We start from the raw sequence: 20,543 nt of genomic DNA on the forward strand, positions 1-20,543 counted from the left end.
AACTTGCTGACTGGCTGGCTGTGGAGTGTGAGCAGGAAAAAAATCAAGGATGACACCTCAGCTTTTGGCCTGAATGAGCGCATAAGAGGCAGTAACATTAGCTGAGGTGGGAAAGATCAGGAAAGAACCAGATTGTTTTGGGGGCCTGAGGGAGAGATTATATATTTTAGCATATGAAAGTGTTGTATCCAGAGGCAAATTATCTGTTACGGAAGCTGCTACAGCCCACAAGCTGGTTGCCAGAAAGGCTGTCACCTTTCCTCCTGGGTTCCAAGTGTTTGCAAGAGTCACCTGGACACTCAGTAGACCATTTTAATTTGAAGCCAAGTGAACTTGCAAGAAAAGAAGCCTCGTAAAGTCATCTGTTAAGATTCTCATTATAAAGAGGGAGCAGGGCTAAAGACCGGGAGAAGCAGGCATACCTGTGTCATACTATGCAGGTAGTAGACCTCTCTTGTTTGTTTTTGTTTTTGTTGCCTGACTTCCGTCCTGATAATTGTACTCAGTTTCTCCTTCATGCAGAGATTGGCAAACTATGGCCTGTAGGCAACATCTGGCCTGCCTCCTAATTTTGTAAATAAACTTTTATTGGTACCCAGCCATCCTCATTTGTTGATGTAGTGTCCACAGCTGCTTTTGAGCTACAATGGCAGAGTTGAATAGACGGAGACTCTATGGCCTACAGAGGCTAAAATATTAATTATCAGGCCTTTTACAGAAAAAGTTTGCCAATCCCTGCACCGGTGGAGCCATCATCCCCCAGCTCTCAGCCCAGGCACTTTGGGTGAAGATGACTCCACTCACGCACTCCAAGGTTCACCTGGACTAGACCAGGTTCCACATTCCCTCCACCCGCATGTGGATCGGTTCAAGGGTGAGCCTTGACCCTAGCTTGTCTAATTCACGAGAGCTCAGAATTTTGCCTGAAATTCTGGGACAAGGACTATAGCTTTTTGTGCTGGTTGTGAGTCCAGAAGGATGAGCCCTAGGAGTGCTACGTGGGACAGCTTGTTGGAGACCGATGTTAACACAAGACTGAAAAGAAGAGTTCTGTAGAGAGAGAGGACTAAATCCTGGTGAGGTATTTTGAGTTCCTTCATCAAGTCCCATCTGAAGCCAGTGTACCTAGGGCTCTCCTGTTAAATTCCCTTTTCCCCCATCTCTTCCCCTTTTGCTTAAGCCAAGTTAGACTGAGATTTTTGTCATTTGTAGCTGAAAGAAACTCAATGGATATAAGTGGATATGATGCTGGATCATAATGTACCTGATTTGTTTGATATCAAGATGAAATTAAGAAATGTATGCCTTTGACATTCTCTTTCTTATATAACCCAGCTCAACTGGTTCATTTGTCAAAAAGTATCCCTGAAAGTGCGTTTTCATTCTTTTATCCTCCTATAAGTTTTTTCCCCATGCATCTCTCAGGATACTAACAGATTCTACCTTATTTCTTGGTTATTTGAAGGGAAACATTTCTACTCTATTTGTTTTAAGGTCTTTGAGAGCAGAAGCCACATCTTACTCACCACTGCAGCTCCTCTGGTACCTAATGCAATGCATAGGATCACCACGGTCAGGACTGAAAAGATGATGTGTGCCATGGTAGCACTTTGACTAGAAGCTACAAATTAAAGATGAGGCACAATGAGGTCGAGTAAGTTGAGTGAAAGAGAAGACTAGTCCTGTCCCCTCCCCACCACACTTCCTTGCCACTTCCTGGAACTAGGAGGAGAGAATGTTTAAATTAGATGCCAGATTAAAGTTTGGATTTAGATTGGAATAGATTTTTTAAATACCTGAATATAAAAATAGTATAATAGCCAAAAATAACTCAAAAGCTCTGGGATCTCCCCAAAATGTTGTAAAGAAATAGGATCAGCATATCTATCAAAGCACGTTTAATGGTTAGGGCCTGGGGTGGGTGGGAAATGAAACTATTTCCTAAGTGTATTCTACTGAATAGTCCATTCTGTAAGCTATTTACATATTCTATGCCTGACTGTTTTGTTTTGCATTTCTGGCTTTGGAATTTAAATGCAAAATATCAACTCTTTAAGAAGATATTTAAATTCTTTAAATTCTTTATTAATAAATATTAGGCCTGATGGAATAATTTATTTTTACACCCTTGACCCATACATTCCTAATAATATAATTAAATAACCTATTTAATCTACGTTTATTGAGAATCTTCCACATTCGAGATGAGGTTGAGTCCAAGAACTTTGGAGCTGATGGGGAAGAAATAGATCCAAAAACAGCTAGAGCAGTGCTTTCAAGTATGACTTTCTGTGATGATGAAAGTGTCCTATGTCTGTGTTGTCCAATATGGAAACCACTAGTCACAGGTTGCTTCTGAGCAGTTGAAATATTGCTAGTGTGACAGAGATGCTGAATTTTACGTTTTATTTAATTTTAATTCATTCAAATTTAACAGCCATATTTGTCTGCTGGCTACCGTCTGGACAGCAAAGAACTAGAATGTGGGCGAAACTGACATAAGTGACATAATACAGTTATAAACAGAGTGTTTGTTAGAGCCTTTTAAAGGAAAGAGGACTGCCAACAGCTTGGGGATTCAGGAAAGGAATCCTGGAGGTGACTTCTGGGAAGACCCTTAAAAGATGGGTAGGGTTGATTTATATGTAAATGTGTGTATACTTGAATACACACACACATGCATTATGGAAGGAGCAGAGAAAGAATTTTACAGGCAGAGGGGTTAGATTAAGCGAAGGCAAAATGTGGAAACTATTTGGGAAATATGAGTAAGTCCAGTTTGGTTTTGGCATAAAAAGTATATACAAGAGTAATATGAAGTTATTCTGAGCAGGTCCTTTGACATCATTTTGTCGAAGATTGTGAATACCCTGCTGAAAAGATAGTATTTACCCTGATAATAATTTTTGCATCTTTTTTTGGAGCATCAAACTTACATGACCAGAGATATTGCTCTGGTGGCAGTAAGTAAGAAAGAATTGTGGCTGAACAGGAAAACTAATTCGCAGCCTCACACAAACATTGCTGGCAAAAATAGTGAGATCTGCAATAACAATGATGGAAATGGAAAGTTGGAGGTGGTTTGAATTCTCTGAGTTTGGAGGCGTGTGCACAGAGATTGGTACAGATTTCTTGTCTAGAGATTTCTGAAGATAGGATAGCTTGCAGTGGTAGTTTTCACTATCAAGATTAGAGGGGACCTTTGCACTGAGAATAAGATGAAGGAAACCCCAGCCTAGCATCAGTTTTATAAAGAGAAAGGAAAGAAGTGTTTAGCAGTTTCCACTGTTCACTGAGACATCTGTGAGGGTAGAGAAGGGGCAGAAGTGGTTGAACTACCTGGTGACTGCTTGGGCCCCTTAGGAAGCCCACTTAGAGGGTCATTTAGTTCAAAATACTTTTTAATTTCTCTTGAGCTTTCTTTTTTGACCCATGTGTTATTGAGAAGTAGGTTGTTTAACTCTCAGATATTTATTTGGGGATTTTCTAGCTATCTTTCTGTTGATTTCTGGTTTAATTCCACTGTAGTTTTTGAGCAGATGTTGTATGATACTTATTCTTTTAAACTTGTTAAGGTGTATTTTATGGCCCAGAATGTGGTCTATCTTGATGAATGTTCCGTGTGAGCTTGAGAAGAATGTGTAATCTGATGATGTTGGATGAAGTTGTCTATAGATGTCAATTATACCCAGTTGGTTGATGGTACTGTTGAGTCAACTGTGACCTTACTTATTTTCTGAATTTGTCCGTTTCCGACAGAGAGGTGTCAAACAGCTCAAGTGTGATAGTGGATTCATCTATTTCTCTTTGTGCTTCAGTTAGTGTTTGCCTTTTGTATTTTGATGCTCTGTTAGGCACATACATAATAAGGATTGTTATGTCTTTGTGGGGTATTGACCCCTTTATTACTATGTAATGCCCTTCTGCATCCCTAACATTTCTTCTCTAAAGTCTGCTCTCTCTGAAATTAATATAGTTCCCCCTGTTTTCTTTTGATTGCTGCTAGCCTGATCTATGTTTCTCCACCTCTTTACTTTTAACCTATATGTGTTCTTGTATTTAAAGTGGATTTCTTGTAGACAACCTATAGTTGGGTCTTGTTTTTTGATCCATTCTGACAATCTCTGTATTTTAATTGGTATCTTCTAAACATTGACATTTAAAGTGATTGTTGATATAGTCGTATTAATAAAGGTGTATGATTCCATTTTCTCTCTTTTCTTAGCATATCAGTTATACTACTTTTTAAACGTTTTTGGTGGCTGCCCTGGAGTTTGCACTACACGTTTACAACTAATCTAAGTTCACTTTCAAATAACACTATTTCACTTCACGGGCGGTACAAGTACCTCATAATCACAAAATAATCCGAATTCCTCCCTCTCGTCTCCATATCATTGCTGTCGTTCATTTCACTTATACATAAGCATACATAATTGAACACATTGGTGCTATTGTTATTTTGAACAAACGTTATTTGTTAGATTAACTAAAACAGGAAAAATAAAAGTGCTTATTTTACCTCCACTTTTTCCTTCTTTGTTGCTCTTTCTTTCTTTACGTAGATCCAAGTTTCTGACCTACAGCATTTTCCTTCTCTCTGAAGAACTTCTTTTAGCATTTCTTACAAGGTATTTCTACTGACAACAAATTCCTTCAATTTTTGTTTGACTGACAAATATTTATTTCTCCTTCACTTTTGAAGGATAATTTCACAGAATTCTAGGTTGATGTTTGCTTTTTCCTCTCAACACATCAGTTATTTTACTCCCTTTCGTCTTGTTTGCATGGTTTCTGAGGAGAAGTTGGATATAATTTTATCTTTGCTCCATAGGTAAGGTATTTTTTTTACCTTCTGGCTTCTTCAAAGAATTTTTCTTTATCTTTGGTTTTCTGAGGTTCAAATGTGATATGCCTAGGTATAGGTTTTTTGTTTGTTTGTTTTTTTAGCATTTATCCTGCTTGGTATTCTCCAAGCTTTCTCGATTTGTGGTTTGATGGCTGACATTAATTTGGGGGAAATTCTCAGTCATTACTGCTTCAAATACTGCTTCTCTTTCTTTTCCTTTCTTCTCCTTCTGGCATTCCCATTACATATATGTTACACCTTTTGGAGTTGTCCCAAGGTCCTTGGATATTCTGGTTTTTTTCTCCAGTCTTTTTTCTCTTTGCTTTTCAGTTTTGGAAGCGTCTATTGCCATATCAAGCCAAAGAGTCTTTCCTCAGCTGTGTCCAGTTTACTAATGAGCCCATCAAAAGCATTTTCATTTCTGCTAAAGTGTTTTTGGTCTCTAGCATTTCTTTTTGATTCTTTGTTAGAATTTCCTTCTCCCTGCTTAGATTGTCCATCTGTTCTAGCATGTTGTCTATTTTTCCATTAAACTCCTTAGCATACAGATTATAGCTTTTAAAATTCTCAGTCTGATAATTCCGACAATCCTGACATATCTGACTCTGGTTCTGATGCTTGTTCAGTCTCTTCAAACTGTATTTCTTGCATTTTAGTATGCTTGTCATTTTTGGTCAAAAGGTAGACATGATGAACTGAGTAAAAGGAACTGCAGTAAATAGACCTTTGGTAATGTGGGAGTAAGGGGTGGGGGAGGGAAGGTGTTCTGGACCTCTGGTTAGATCTCGGTATTTCTGTGAGCCTGTATCCCTTCACACTTCATCAGTATGCCTCAGTTTCTTCCCCACCTTGGGTATGAAAAGCTAAAGGGAGCTAGAGTTAGGTATTTCCCTTCCTCCACGTAGGTTAGCCTCTGACAAAAATCCCACTAAGTTAGGTTCTGGTAAAATAAATTTCTCCTGAGGGTTGTCCTTATTAAGAAGAACAGAGTGCTTTGGTGTATTTAAAAATAGTCATTTTTACCTTCCTCCTGCATGAGTCAAGAGGGGGTTTTCCTTTAATATTCACAGACCTCCTCAAGGTAAAACTCACAAAAGCATGGACCCCCCACCCTGTGGCTGGGTCTGGGACTACTTTCTCTGTAAATGAATTTCTAAACTGAAGTTAAAATACTTGAGCGTGGGTGAAAGGAAAGTGGAGGGTTCCATGATAATGGAGTGTTTCCACTTGGGTAACAAGTAGATTATTAGTGCTATTAATAGAAATGCAGGATCACATGGAGAAGCTTGTTTTGAGGGAAATGATGACTTTCTCTTAGGGTAGAGCATCGTAAAATCAATAGTATTTCTCTCTTTGCCTAACATCAAGGGTGATTCACCTAAGCATGTTTAAACAAAGCAAACAACCTCCTCCCCCAAAAAACTCTTCAAGTAGATGATTCCCAAACCTAGCTCTCTGTTAGATACACCCAATGGTGTTTCCAGTCAACATCTCCCAGTAGAGACTCTTGGCAGTTGCTCCTGGCAATGAGAGCTGCCACTGGCCACTACTTCTAACAGTGTTACCATGAGTTTCCATAGCAGCAGCTTCTGCTGGCCACCCGTATTGTCACAGATCCTAACCAGCAGCAACCCCTCCCAGCAGATCCACCTGCTGGTGAACACTGCTTCAAGTGATTGCTATCAGCACCTGACTTCTCTGTCCCTGGAATCCCATCGAATTCTAAAAGGTTCAATTTTAAAGCACCTCAATCCCAAATATCTTCTGAAAAAAGCTCTGGTTTCCCTCAGTGACTAATGGGAGCATCAGACTTCCAACATTCCTCCTCAAGACCACCACTCTCCAAAGGCTCCCTGTTAAGCCCTTTAGGGGCAGTTAGGATGCCACACTGTTTTTCCAAAGCCCTTTATATCTCCATCAGCTGCTCTACATACCTCTGGTAGAAAAGTCCCACAGACGGAGATGCTGGACTTCTGGCTTGAAAGATTGATGAGTGTTTTCTCACTGTGGGGTCCTCTGCGTACTCCAGCTAGCTGAGCAATCTGTGTGTGTTAGGTCACTAGGCAACCATATTTAGAACAGTGTGAGAGAGAGGCTACCACAACTGATGGCAGAAAATTGACAGATTCATACGAAAAGGGATGAAAGCCACCAAGAGTTGTATGAGTGAAGTAAAAGTATGCATAACAGGACCCTGTTTCTGTTGCCTTTCCCACTTTCTTTTGCTGTTCACCAAGGCAGAACACATGAACTCACTTTGCCAGAGCTGCTGCCTTCCCTAGAAGGTATTTTCCAAAGGTCACACTAAAAAGCCCAGGACTCCCTCCCCAGATCCAGGGAACTAGAGTGTTGGTTCATGCCCCACACACCCCTTCTCTCACCACATCCCTACATCGAGGCATCCACGCAAATAGAGTCCTGGGAACTGCCTAGACCTCTCAGAGCTCCTTAATGTAAGCATGTAAACTCGCCTAACAGCCCTGTGTTAAAGATTATGAATGACATGAAATAATCTCTGGGCTGAGATTCATCAGCCCAAATTATGGATAAAGTTTAAAACTCAAAAAATGCAAAAAGCAAAACAAAAAAAAAAACAGTCATGTAGAAAATATTTCCTAAGCTGTTGGATTTAATGTCATTTTCAGTACTTCCTAATAGCTCACTAGAGAGGGTATAACACATACTGACCACAAATCAGAAAGAATTTAGCTAGAGAGGAATTCAGACTGGGGAGAAAAATAAGGAGTTGGGCCTATTCTCATCAAAAAAAGAATTCCTCTGGAATGATATAAAAGAATATTTGAAAAAAGAATCAAGAATAATAATCTTTTATTTTTTTTTAATGCTAAGGGTTTCAATTTTAAAGGTCTTCAATCCCAAACATAGAATAAATCAGTATAAAATAACTTGAAAAATGGAGCCTAGGCAACATTGTTAGCAGTGGAGGAAGATGCATCAGTTAATATTTTTGTCACAATTTCCCAGTTCAAGTTGCTCTACTGAATCCTGGATTACATATCCTTTGTGTTAAATCTATCTGTATTTCCTAAATTCTAACTTCTTTGTATGGCACCCAGCACATCAGCAGTTAGATTTAGGTACTTTACGTGCTTTGCATCTTATTTTTATAAAGATAATCAGAGACTGGAGTTGACATAAAAATGCAAGGCATTGACTACAAAAGGTGCCTCAACCAATCAGATTCCTGGACCTTATTATTTCTCCCTTTGTCTTTATTACATCTTGGACTAAATTGTAATCACTACAGTGTTTATTCATAGCCCAGCCTTTTCAGCGAAAGGACCAAGATGCCCTCAGTGACATTCATGAAGCCTGATTTCTTGTATAAAAGTGAGTCTATGCAGAGTAACTACTTTTTAAAAATCAAACATCTGGGCTTGGTTTGAAGTTTTTATTTATTCACATGTGAGTAAAAATTATTGAAAGTATCACCTCCTCCTCTCCCCTTCACTCCTCCCACGCTGCCCCAGGATGCTAGAGCTGGTGTTTCTGGTTTTTTGGGTTTGTTTGTATTAATTAGGTAAAGGCAGTGTGGATAAGAGCAATTTTTGTTTTCATAAAAGTAGTGTTTTCTGTCCATTTGCCTTCCTGTGTCCTGTGGAAATAAACACACACATAATTTAATGTGTTGATAACACTATTGCTAAAGTGGAAATTTACTAGTGAGACATTTTCCACATAGGACGCCAGACACCTTGAAATCTTTTTGTGCTCTATAACTAAGTGATGTTCATCGAGTCCCTTTAAATATACATCAAATATACAGTTTCATGGATTCCATTCATTGGTTTAATTTTGGAATTATGTTTTAATGAAGGAGACTGCTGATAAGCTAATAAATAAATAAATGTTGGAAGAGGTCAATCTGTCCTCTGAGATTAAAATAAAAATTAGCATGAGTCCATCTGACGTTAAAAGGCAAATCCAATGCCTCCCTAAGATATTTGTGCATTTTGGGGGACTTTCTTCTTACAAGTGCTTCTAGTTTTGAGGTTCTACCCCATTAATTTCTCCATCTCATTTTCCATACAGATGGCGGCGTAGGCGTTCTGTTATACAGGCGTTCTGTTATGCAGTAAAACTTGTTCTACGCGCTACTTGTTATCTTTGGGGAGTTATCATTTGAAACATTAAAAACAGGTTTATCTTTTTCCAATTATAAAGTAATAACTATTATTTGTAAACTATTTGGAAAATCTAGAATGTTATAAAGATGGAAAAAAATACCCCCCAGATAATCTCTTTTAATGTTTGGAAAAAATTTTTTCAAAAAAGTGCTTGAATTCACTTACTTAATTTTTAAACCTTTTAATTAAAACATAATATACATGTAATAAATGTATGCCAAGTTTTCTCATACTCCCAACTCCAAAGTAACTGTTATTCTGAATTCCACCTCTGTTGATTAGTGTTGCCTATTCTTCAATGTCATTGTAGATGAGATCATATGGTGTGTATGCTTTGGTGTCTGACTTTCTTCACTCAACATAATGTTAGTAGTTCTTTTTTATTGTATATTATTTCATTGCATAAATAGTCTACATTCTATCCATTCTCCTATTGTCACAAATTTGGGCTGTTATCAGTTTGGAGGTGGGTAAAACTGCTTTGAGAATTTTGTATATGTATTTTGTTCATTTCTCTTGGTTCTAGACTTAGGAGTGAAAGTTTGCTGTGTCGCAGGTGCTATATGTTTAGCTTTAGTAAATACTGATATACAGTTTTCTAAAGTGACTACATTGCTCTAAATTACACTTGTTAACTGTACTGACAAAACTGTGTTAGAATTCGTTAACCTAATGCAAGTCTTAATATATTTTATATTCTCAAGATGTAAATTCGAATTCATCAATGAAGCTCTACATTTCTTACTAACTCTTTGACTATCTTTTAAACATCTAATATAGAAAACAAGTCTCCATATCTGTTACTTTGGGTCCTATATTTAGATTTTGAATCTGACTTAGTATTTTAAAGATATATTTTACGTTGTTTACTTTATTCTTAGTCTTAGCAACAGTCTATATATAATCAGTATGATTCATGAAGGAAAAATAGTTATTATAAACTTATGGAGGAAAATCTTCCATGATTTTATTTATGGCATGAGAAAAAGAGGTAAGAGAATGCGCTGAATAGACATGAATATGAATACGTGAAGGTTATATGTGTGTTGCACATGCTCCTAGGTACACGGCTTATTAAGGAGCTGTGGTTTAAATAGCTAAGCTATTTATTGATTTATGTATTAGGAACTGTTTATCTAAACCAAAACCATGAAAAACTCTATATTTTTTGGCGTATTCTTTGCTGTTTATTTATTTATTTATTTTGCCGAAGAGGATTCACCCTAAGCTAACATTCTGCCAATCTTCCTTTATTTTTTAGTATGTGGGCCACCAGCATAGTATGGCCACTAACAGAACAGTGTAGGTCCACACCAGGAAACCAAACCCTGGACACCAAAGTGCAGCAGGCTGAACTTAGCTGCCAGACCACTGGGGCTGGCCCTCCTTGCTATTTTTCAATAAGGAGAAGAAAGGTTTATTTCAAAAATCTTTTTTTTATTATAAAATAATACATGTTCATTTCAGAAAATTTTGAAAAGTACAATTATCAAAAAAAATAATATAAAATTACTTTAACCATCATGAAACCAACACTACTGACTAAGAGAGTTAGTTATTTTAAAAGTCATCTCTGGACTACGTCTGGGGCTGGTACAGATTGGGCCAATCTCTTCTGAGGCACAGTTAGATGTATGGAGTACCAAAAATAGGATACAGAAGTGATCATAGAAAGATTACATTTTGTGTAAAATGAATAGAGTCCCCACCATTCTCAGGTGACCAAGTAGGATTTTTCTTTAACCATCATCATAAGCTGATGAATTCAAGGATGGTTGATATGCTTACTGCACTGCGATTCCGACGCTGACAGAAGCTCAGATTGCCCCGTCTGTAGTAGGAGTCTCTTCACTTTGCCTCCCGAATCCTGTTAATATGATCTTAATTGTCCTTGTTAACTTCATTATCGTACAACATGAAAAGATACACCCTGCATAAATGTATTTATCTTCCACAATTCTTGCCCCAGACCTGGAATCAGCCGTTCTCCAGGAAGCCCTAGTTTCTTTTAGCGGAAAGTAACAATTCAAGAGCACAATCCGAGTCTAGGGATGGCCGTTGCTCTTAAGTTGTTGTTTTATCTAAGCCTTTTCAGTGAGCTCATGTAAGAAAAATACAAGTGTATGTATGTGTGCGTGTATGTGTGTGTTTTAAAAGATAAAATACATCATAAATTTACGCTGCTGTTTCTAATTCAAATTCAGGATTGCAGAACTTAACTGAACCCCTTTTATATCACATCTGTCTTTTCTGACTTCCTCACCAAGAATCCCAGTATTCACCAACAGTAGGGATAGAATTAGAATATTCGTAGTGGCTCATTTGCTTTATCCCACATTTCAAACCCACCAGTCTCAGAATAACAATACCACCACCACCACTAATAAAAGGAGTTAAATATTGGGGGGGAGGGGGGACATGTGCTATCTCTATTCTCTCCCCAAATCTTTCATGGTTGCACACTACGCTGTCAGAGCATATGGTCACTGTATACCATACTTTCTCCTCTTAACAGTCCTTTAGTCTTAGTTTTAAAGGTAAGCTATAGTTAATACTCACCACCAGTTCTTATGTTAATATCTCTCATACATTTTTGTTTTCTGAGCTGCTGTAGTAGAAGGGCTCAGAGGAGCAATATGCCCTGAGTTCTTCTACATTTCTGACAGTTTGTATGTGTTTTTTGTTCTTGAATGTCAGTTTTGGAGGATAAAACTTCTTTGGCCCACATTTCCTTTCCTGAAGTACCTTAAATATGTTATTCCAGTTTTTTTCGGATAAAGTATTGCTGTCCAAAAGTCTGATGACAAGTTAATTTTCTTTTACTTATAAAGTTTGTATTATTTTTACCCAGCTATCCTGATGATTTTTCCTTTTTCTTTATATTCCAGCAATTTTACTAGAATATGTCTTGGTGTTGGTTGATTTTATTAGGTACATGGCATGTTCTTTCAGTATATGCCTTCAAATCCTTTTTTATTTCAGTAAAGTTTTCTTGATTTCTAGCTTTGTTTTTTTTTCTTCCTCAGGAACTCCTACTGTCCATATGTTGGCTCTTCTTTGCCTGTCTACACTATTTATCACTTTTTCTTGAAATATTTCTATTCTTGTTTTATTTAAAAATTTTCCCTCCTTCTCACCAGCCATTCTTCTTAAGGAATTATCAGTTGTGTTTATTGACTCTTATGTTCCTTCTAGTTTGACATATTTCTTTTATTTCTAGCTCCTTCTTGAGTTTTCTCTCTATATTCCTAAGTTTTACTAATTCTGATTTATGTTGCTATTTTATGTCATTAGTTTTTTCCTTTTTATCATTTCTAATGTCATTTTCTCAATGTTCTTTTGAAATAGTAGGTTATAATTTTGACATGTTTTCTGGGCATGTATTTCTGGCATGCTTTTACTATCTGTGGGGATGTTATTCTGCCCTTTATTATTTTTTTTTCATGTAATAACTGCATGCGATTTGGCTTTGATAATTTTGTTTTCCTATTTTTTATATGAAATTAGTTTTCCCAAACTTTGTTCAGGAAGGAGGCTTGGTTTAGATAGCTTTGCTACCTTCACAAAGCACCTTCTTTTGTTGTTTTCAGGCAGTATTAAAAATATGGCAGTTTGCTTCCAGAGATTTCAAACCTCTATTTCTCTCCTCATTTTTATCTGGACCTTCTCTCTCAGCATCTTTATTGTCTCTGACCTGCTCAGTTTTGATTCCACTCCCAGGAGTGTAGAGTCCTCACATGGGAGAGAGCCCCGTTTCTAAGTTTTGTTGGAGGACAAAACCCCTACCGGTTTCAGAAGCTCTTCTAGAGTTGGTGTCCTGTATCTCACGGTTGGCTGTTTTGGAGCTCGTCGCTTCTCAGAAGCATCAGGTATGCTGTTGTGTCCCTCTGCTTTTCCCACACGTGTGCTGACACAGTGCATGTCTTGTGATGGTGGGTGGTTTTCCCCCACTCATATTTTGTGGGTCTATGGATGCCTTGCCACCTAATTTTGTTACAAATATTTCTCATGGGGTTTTGATTTTACAATCTAGTTGCTTTGCTTTTGTGTGGAGATTTGGAAAACCTAAACTGTATTCTTCTATTATTACACCTATCTTCCCAGAATTCTCAAATTTCTTTTAAAACAGTCAGGCTCATTTACCATGGCCCTTCATCTTTGCAGTTAGGAGACAATTGACAGAAAGGAAACGTGAAGCAAACGATGTACTGGGGGTGCGTGCGCGCGTGTGTATGTGCATGTCGGTTTATTTGGGGAAGTGGGGTGCAGCTGCTGACAGTGTTACTATATACATACGTGGGTGTATCCTAAAAGTCCAATGTTTTGAACAGAAATACTTTTCACATTTTGAACACGGGAAGTTTTCCCTTTGGTTTGTGGCATGGGCACTGTTTGTAGAGCTAGTCTTTATTTTCAGATGTATTTTTGTCTCTTGGAATGACACTGGCACTACAACATTGCTAATTACCCTGTGATGGGGCTAGTCTGTCTGCAACTATTTTTTTTCCCTAGAATCCACAGCTATTCTCATCTGGAAAAAATTGGGCTTCTATTTGTCCTTGGAGTATTTCTTCTGTTTACCACTTACTTCAGTACTTGTCTTCTCAGTAGAGGCCTGGACAGATCCAATATCATGTCCACACCAGGCTTCTTGAACAATTCCATTTTGTCCCTTACAAACCACGTGGTAAACTATTGATCTTGAGATCTGTTAAAGTCAAAACTTGGGGAAACGGAGGAGTTGCTTTTAATTTAAGATAAATTTCTATTAATGTTAGTGAATGGAAGACCTGCTATTCCTCCGTTTTCCACTTGTGCCCCCTCTTTTCTACTTATGCTGTCATCTATTTGTGATTGGTTATCTGGCAACCGAAAACAGAATTATACAAAATAAGACATTAAACAGCTCCATTTTAATTCAGATTTAAGGTTCAGAAATAGATCTACGGTAGAGTACACAAATTAAAGAAATAAATATTTTCTATATGCAAGGCACATAGACTAGTTTGTGATATAGAGGGTTAGAAATTAAATGCCTGCAAGAAAGGCACTGAATGTAAACAGGACCAAGTGTAATACAATAGGGGCTGGTGGAGACAAGAAATCTAGAAAGAATTGAATTTAAATGTTTATAAAGTACTGTGATGATAAAAAAAAAATGCCTGCGTGCCCAATATAGTGTGTATGCCTGCAAGTTTGTGCTACTTGATTCAGTGTGAAATGTTTATGTAAAAATTCCATTGAAGTGATTAACCAATTAATTAGGATGTGATGAAAGATATTTACAAAATTATTGGAGATTTATTTTAAGGCAAACAAAAGCTTCCCATTTATACTCAAGAATACTCAGAAATGTTTAGAGAATAAATGAATAACCAAGCACTTTATAGAAAAAATATATACTTTATTTTCAACTAGAAAGGTGCAAACACGTAACTTTTGGTCACACTCTCAACAAATAAACTGTCCAAAAAACAGTCGTAGTCAAAATAGAAACAAATGCTTCCAGGTGGAAAAACTGATCAGCTATATAGAGCCACTCATTTTTTAATAAAGGCCATTTGTTTACTCAAAGTGAGGCTCCCATATTGCCAGCCTACAAATCAGACTTCCAAGGACACTGCTGCCTCACCTTCAGCCAACACTCTGTTTTGATGGACTGTCCCTCCACCTGAGCAGGATCTCCATTTCATGCTTTGAATTATCAGACAAGCTTTACGTCCTACCTATGGTGTTCAGAACTGAGGCTAACATTTGAAATATCAAAGCATTAAAAACATAAACATAGGCACAAACAACTTTAAATTAACTTAGGTAACTGTACAAATATATATATATACACACAATATTTACAATATCAATAAAAAAAATCTGGCTTGTTACAGGCAAATTAGCTTGCCACAAGCTGTCCAGTCTAATAGACAGGATTCTGATTCCCGAACGCTGTCATTCGAATCAGAATGTCAGAGCTGAATCTGCTGTCCTGCCTCGGGGCTTGACTCAGCCCCGTGATGGCTGGAGAACACACATCCTAGCTGTCGCTGGAGCTACAGGCAGTCAGTGAGCGTGCTAAAATTTTCTTTCTTAATGACACTCCAAATAGCAGGCACATTCCAACTTTAAGATGACAAGCCTTTCTACTGGTGCCCTCCCACCGCTCCTCAAGCCACACCTTAGTGTACATTCTGGTGCTATGCACTACTGTAGTCCCACAGTCAAGTCTCACTTTCTTCAAACCAGTGTCTGGGGTTGATAGACTATTTGTTTGAATGTCACATAGCACAGTATTTTGAGTTTGGTGGGAATTTTTCTTTTCCCCCAGTTAGAAAAACAGAATTAAATAACTTGTGCTACTGAAGTCATCATGTTTACACAAAAATGAGATGTGAATCAGTTCAAGTTACAGCCTAATGAGTTCATGTCTCTCACTGTCTCTGGCTTTATGCCATGTCTCCATACATCTTCCTGTAGTACAGTGACTCAAAGATGTCATTGTCTCCGGGACAGTTGTAATGGCAGGCACAGGTCTTGATGAACATCATGCTCTTCTTCATGACCTCGCCGTCAGGACACTTGAACTCCACGGGAAGGGTGGTGGTTCTGTGGGGGGTACAGCACCGGCCGTCGGTGCACACTCCGCAGAACTTGGCCCTGTATGTCTTCACGCTGCTGCAGCCAGAAAGCTCGAACTTGACAGGCTTGGAGATTTTGGGGGTACGGATGCACTTTTTGCCCTTCTAAGGAAGCAGAGGGAGAAGAGAAAAATCAATGACTGCGAGGGGAGTGGCTTTCTTCAACCTCTGTGTATTTGGGTTTTTCTGACTTCTGTTTATATTCCGAGGAGAGGAAGTTTGAGTTTTATTTGCTAGTTTTCTAAAAATAGACACTGCCTCTCTTGGGATGTCTTGAATTAACTAACGACTGCAGAGGATTTTGTAGTGGAATGCTGGTGGTTCCTATTACATAACATCTCATTCCAGCAAAACAGCTCAATGGTTAGACAATTTTGGAGATAATAGGTCTATAATAACAAGGGTGGTAAGAAACCTAAATTTGGTCCTCTCCACTATCATGCCATGAAAGTTAGTTACTAGGAGCAGAACACGTACCTTAATGTTCTCCTCCAGGTCAGCTTCGCAAGGCCTGACCATGCAGAGGCGGCTCTGCTTCTCCAGCCTGCAGAAGGCGTTGTCATTGGTAACGCGGGTGGAGATGCCCATCCCACAGGTCTTGGAACAGGCACTCCACTCTGTGGTCTGGACCAGGCAGTTGGCCCGAATCATAGTTGGATCTGGGCCAAACGTGTCTTCCAGTCGGTAGGCTGTGAGAGCAGAGGACACAAACACAAGGTAAGACGCCAGGATGAGATATTTCCCCCTTCGCTTGGCAGAGTTGGGACTCAGCCCCCGGGGGGAAGAATCACACGTTGACTTAGCGGACGACTCAACTCACCGGCGAGGGCGGGGCCAACCACGGTGTGGTCCTTGGGCTCGTCGCACACCCACTCCTCGCAGCATTTCCCGGGCAGCTTGACCCTCCGCGGGAAGGGGCAGTCAGGGCTGGGCAGGCGAACGTCCATGCTGCACAGGGGCACGCAGCCCACCGCCCCGTCCAGGCAAGTGCACTGGTATTTGCAGCTGCTCTGGAAGGACTCTCCGCTCCGGTACACCGTCCCTCCGAAGACGCAGGGGGCACCATCTTTGGCTGAAGGAGAGAAGGGAAAAAGGGAGGATGCAGGGGTCAGGCATCCAGCAGGGAGCGTGTCAGGGATGCGAGTTGGGAGCAGGGCTCCAGGGGGCGGGCTGGAAACAGCCAGAAGAAGGGACTCAATTCGGCTGACTTTCTGGCGCAAAGGTGGGCGTGAGTGGGGATGTGGCCGGTCCCCAAGCGCCCTGGGCCCTCCGGCCGGCGCGGGGCGCGGGGCGCGGGGCGGGGGACGGGGGCTGCGGGTCTTACCGGTGCACACGCCGATCTTGCGGTTCGCGGGGGAGCCGAAGTCGCAGAAGAGGCCCTTGTGCGGGTCGCAGGGGTCGCGCTCGCTGCACAGCTCGCCCAGCTGCTTGGCGCACACGCGGCAGCAGCCGCAGCCGTCCAGCACGAGGCTGACACCGGCTGGGCAGCGCGGCGCCGGGGCGCCGGGGCACTGGCACCGCGCGCTGCAGTCCTGGCCGGCGGCGGGCTGCGGGAGGGAGACGGGGCGGTCAGCGGGCGCCGGCTCTCCCTCCCTCCCTCCCTCCCCTCCGGCCCGGCCTCCCCGCGCCGCCGCGATCCGCCTCTTACCCGGCTGCACAGGGCGAAGAGGAGCGCGAAGGCGAGGCGCACGGGGCCCGGGCCGGCGGCGGACATGGTCGGGGCGCAGAGGTGGGCGCAGCGGCGAGGGCGCGGGGGCCGGGCGGGCGGCGCGGGATCCGGATCCGGATCGGGCTCAGGCTCGGGTCGGCCGGGGGCCTGGCCGGCGGGCTGTGGTCGCGGAGTGTCTGCCGGGCGGCTGCCGTCGGGGGAGCGGGCGGGCCGGGTTGGGCGGCAGGCTGCTGCTCTCTGCGGGAAGAGTGGCGGTGTGCGGCTGGGGCGGGCGGCCCCGGCTTTTATACGCTCCGGGCGGCCCCGGCTCGCCAATGAGCTGAATGGAGTCCTACACAAACAGGGACATTCCTCGCATTCCTCCCCACCTTCCTGCCTCATCAACTCACACCGGATTGATCCTGACCCCTTGACACTCAGCATTCCTCCCGTCTGAAAAAGCTGGCACACTCCAGCTCACCAAAAAAAAAAAAAAAAAAAAAGAGGCTCAGTATTTCCAGCACCAAATAGGATTTCTTTTTCCCCTTGCCTCTTCGCACCGCTCCTGATTTATATCATTTAAGAACACATCAGCCGTTATTTTTTTCCTACACTCACTTCTGTTTCTAATAGCTGGGCCTGTACTACCCGGTGACATAAATCCTTTTAAGGGGGTGGGTAGCTGACAGCAGGGATTCCTAAAACAATCGAAAGGGCTTCCTTTTTATTATTTCTGTAATGATTTTACAGAAAATGGGTCAGTTGGTTTTAACCAGCTGAAATCCCCAAGAAGCCTACTTGCAAGCTCCTGGATCCGTCCTGGAGACGGGAGGAATCTGATCTTTTGTCACTTGAGATAACGGTTTGGATGCCCATTGCCAGACAAGAGAGAGAACAAAGCCAGGGGTCTGAGGATGCACGCAGTTTCTGGGGGAGATTTCCAGCCCTCTTGCTTTGTTTTTTCTTAGTCTATCTGGCAGTTTTATTGCTGGGGATAGAGAGAGGGAAAGGGGATGAGTGGGCATCAGTATTTCCAGAAAAATGGGTCTATCGTTATGTCAGAGCAAATGGCTACATGGTGGGTAGGTGGAGGCTCTGGGGTTTGGGGTGAGAAAGTGGACAGGAAGAGAGGGGACCAGACAGGAGGGGCCAGCAAGTTTGCTCTTTACTTGGGGCATTTTAAACACAGCTGTGGGTCTTTGAGAAATTAGAGATTTTTCTTATACTAAAACCTATAATCTTCAAACATGGATTGGACTTGGTTTGTCCTGCAGTAAAAAATCTGATTATGTAACAAGAATGGTGTACTCAGTTGTATCTGGTTATAAACTAAGTGTCAATGAAGATTATACTTTATGACTCTCTACACTTCTATGAATCACGATTGTGGTTTCTTCTGACCCAAGGAGCATGCAGCCTAATGGAGTGACATCAGGTCAAGGCAAGAACAGGTTTTATTCCCTCTGCTTGTGTGCAGATGTCAAATATGGCCCATAATGTCTAAGCACATCTCCATTTCTTATTATTGCTAGTTAGCTTCACTGAAGGCTCATTAATTGTGCTTTCCTTCAGAATGTATAGTAGAAGTGCTTTTTCGTCAATATCTCCAGTTACCATTTTATGGAAGGAAAGTGGTTCCAGGCCATCCCTTGTCTTCCTATTGTAATGCCACATCATTTGACATTGATGTTACCAATGAGTAGATTCATTTCGGTTGTTGATGCCTCAGTGTACAGGTTTCAGATAAACATATCTATTTCTGGTGCAAAGACAGGCTTTAGAAACAACACTATCGATTTATAATTTGAAAACAGCCTGTTTAAGCTGGCCACGTTTCTAAAAGTTTCAATTCATTCTACTGAAAAATAGCCAAGGAAAAAATAACCACTCCAACTTCAGCATAAACCACATCATCTGTGCACAATTACCTCGTTAAGCAGTCCACATGTCGTACAGTGCAGTTGCATGTCAACAGTGTGAATGGCCAGCAAAGGGGGCCTCTGAAGCTCAGGAAGAATTTTCATCATTGTTATTTAATGTTCTTTCCAAGCATTCCTCAAAGAGAAGAGGCCTAAAAGTTCCTATTTAAAGAAGGGACATTCCAAGTTGTGTTAATAGCCACATGCGTATTAAAGGCAACTTGGCCCCCAACTTCTTCTTCCCTTGTGGATGATTTTAAAAGTCCAAAATATGTGGGAAGCCACAGTGAAATCTTTCAAGACCTAAACCCCCAATTACATGTACCACTAATGGTTGGAAAGGTGTGGTAAATGGGGAAAGGTAGGGATATGAAGCTGCAGCCTAGCCTAAGATGGGATGTGGGCTTGGTGGTGAGCTCTCGTGGCTTGCAGGGTGAGGTAGATGGGAGCACGGTGGGGAATTTTTGAATCCTCTGGAGAGTTTGAGAGCCACCGTCAACAGCTTCAGGTGAGGCAGACTGGAGACTCTCATTCATGGAGGGGATAAATTGCTGGACTCAGTTACCGTTGGGTGACCGGGGCTGTATTCTTAGAACTGCCATTCACAAATCTTAGAGAAGTCACAAGTAGGAGCCGTATTCCCAAGTTTCCATTTATAAAATGATGATAATAATGAGATGTTTTATTTCACTGGGTTTAATGATGGTTAATTATATCAAAATTCTCAGGGAATTAGTAATTTATTTTTTTTCAGTCTTTCTTGATTTTCTCTTTCTCCACAAACAAAACAAGGATATTACTATTCTGCTGGGTTGTTAAAAATATCAGATGTATTATAAAAAGAATTTGGTTTTACTGTAAAATTCACATGGTCTTTTTGAGACCTCGAAGTCTCAAAAAGTCCCTAGTTAGCTCCAAATGGATGGTTTTAGTACTGGCTAAGAAAAAATAAGCATACTGAAATATACAGAACATGGAATCTCAGAATAGAAAAATATGTTGTGCATTATAATGTTAGGTTGAGGCTTTAGGATCAAAAAAAAATTTTTTTTTTAAGATTAGCCCTGAGCTAACATCTGCTGCCAATCTTCCTCTTTTTGCTGAGGAAGACTGGCCTTAAGCTAACATCTGTGCCCATCCTCCTCTACTCCATATGTGGGACTCCTGCCACAGCATGGCTTGCCAAATGGTGCCATGTCTGCATCTGGGATCCGAACCAGCGAACCCCACGCCGCCAAAGTGGAACGTGTGAACTTACCCTCTGCACCACCAGGCCGGCCCTCAAAAATCTTTTGAAGGGTTTATAATAAAAGATTAATAGTAAGAGAGTAACAGAGAGAGAGAGGA

General features: G+C 40.9%; 2 protein-coding genes and 1 long non-coding RNA gene across 13 annotated transcripts in view; 2 read left to right on the forward strand and 1 right to left on the reverse strand.

The window, feature by feature from the left end:
* The window catches only part of ENPP1 (ectonucleotide pyrophosphatase/phosphodiesterase 1), a 398,848-nt gene that overhangs the window by 93,559 nt on the left and 284,746 nt on the right, over positions 1-20,543 (forward strand). The window lies entirely within an intron of this gene.
* Positions 1-20,543, forward strand: part of LOC103563095 (uncharacterized) — a 149,219-nt gene that overhangs the window by 4,454 nt on the left and 124,222 nt on the right. Inside the window, exon 1 of one of the 10 annotated variants that reach the window (XR_011522131.1) lies at positions 15,996-16,346. The exons of the other annotated variants lie outside the window; for them this stretch is intronic. This is a non-coding gene — a long non-coding RNA (uncharacterized lncRNA). Of the gene's footprint in view, positions 1-15,995; positions 16,347-20,543 lie in introns of those variants that run through there. 10 annotated transcript variants of the gene reach the window in all.
* Positions 14,381-17,750, reverse strand: CCN2 (cellular communication network factor 2). The gene is made up of 5 exons (XM_070557173.1): positions 17,278-17,750; positions 16,954-17,176; positions 16,450-16,701; positions 16,107-16,318; positions 14,381-15,734 (listed from the first exon to the last, which is right to left on the reverse strand). Exons 1-5 carry the CDS (start codon positions 17,719-17,721, stop codon positions 15,438-15,440), a joined length of 1,428 nt encoding a protein of 475 aa, XP_070413274.1. The 5' UTR covers positions 17,722-17,750; the 3' UTR covers positions 14,381-15,437.

This window comes from Equus przewalskii, chromosome 9, assembly GCF_037783145.1.
Source record: "Equus przewalskii isolate Varuska chromosome 9, EquPr2, whole genome shotgun sequence".
Taxonomy (NCBI): domain Eukaryota; kingdom Metazoa; phylum Chordata; class Mammalia; order Perissodactyla; family Equidae; genus Equus; species Equus przewalskii.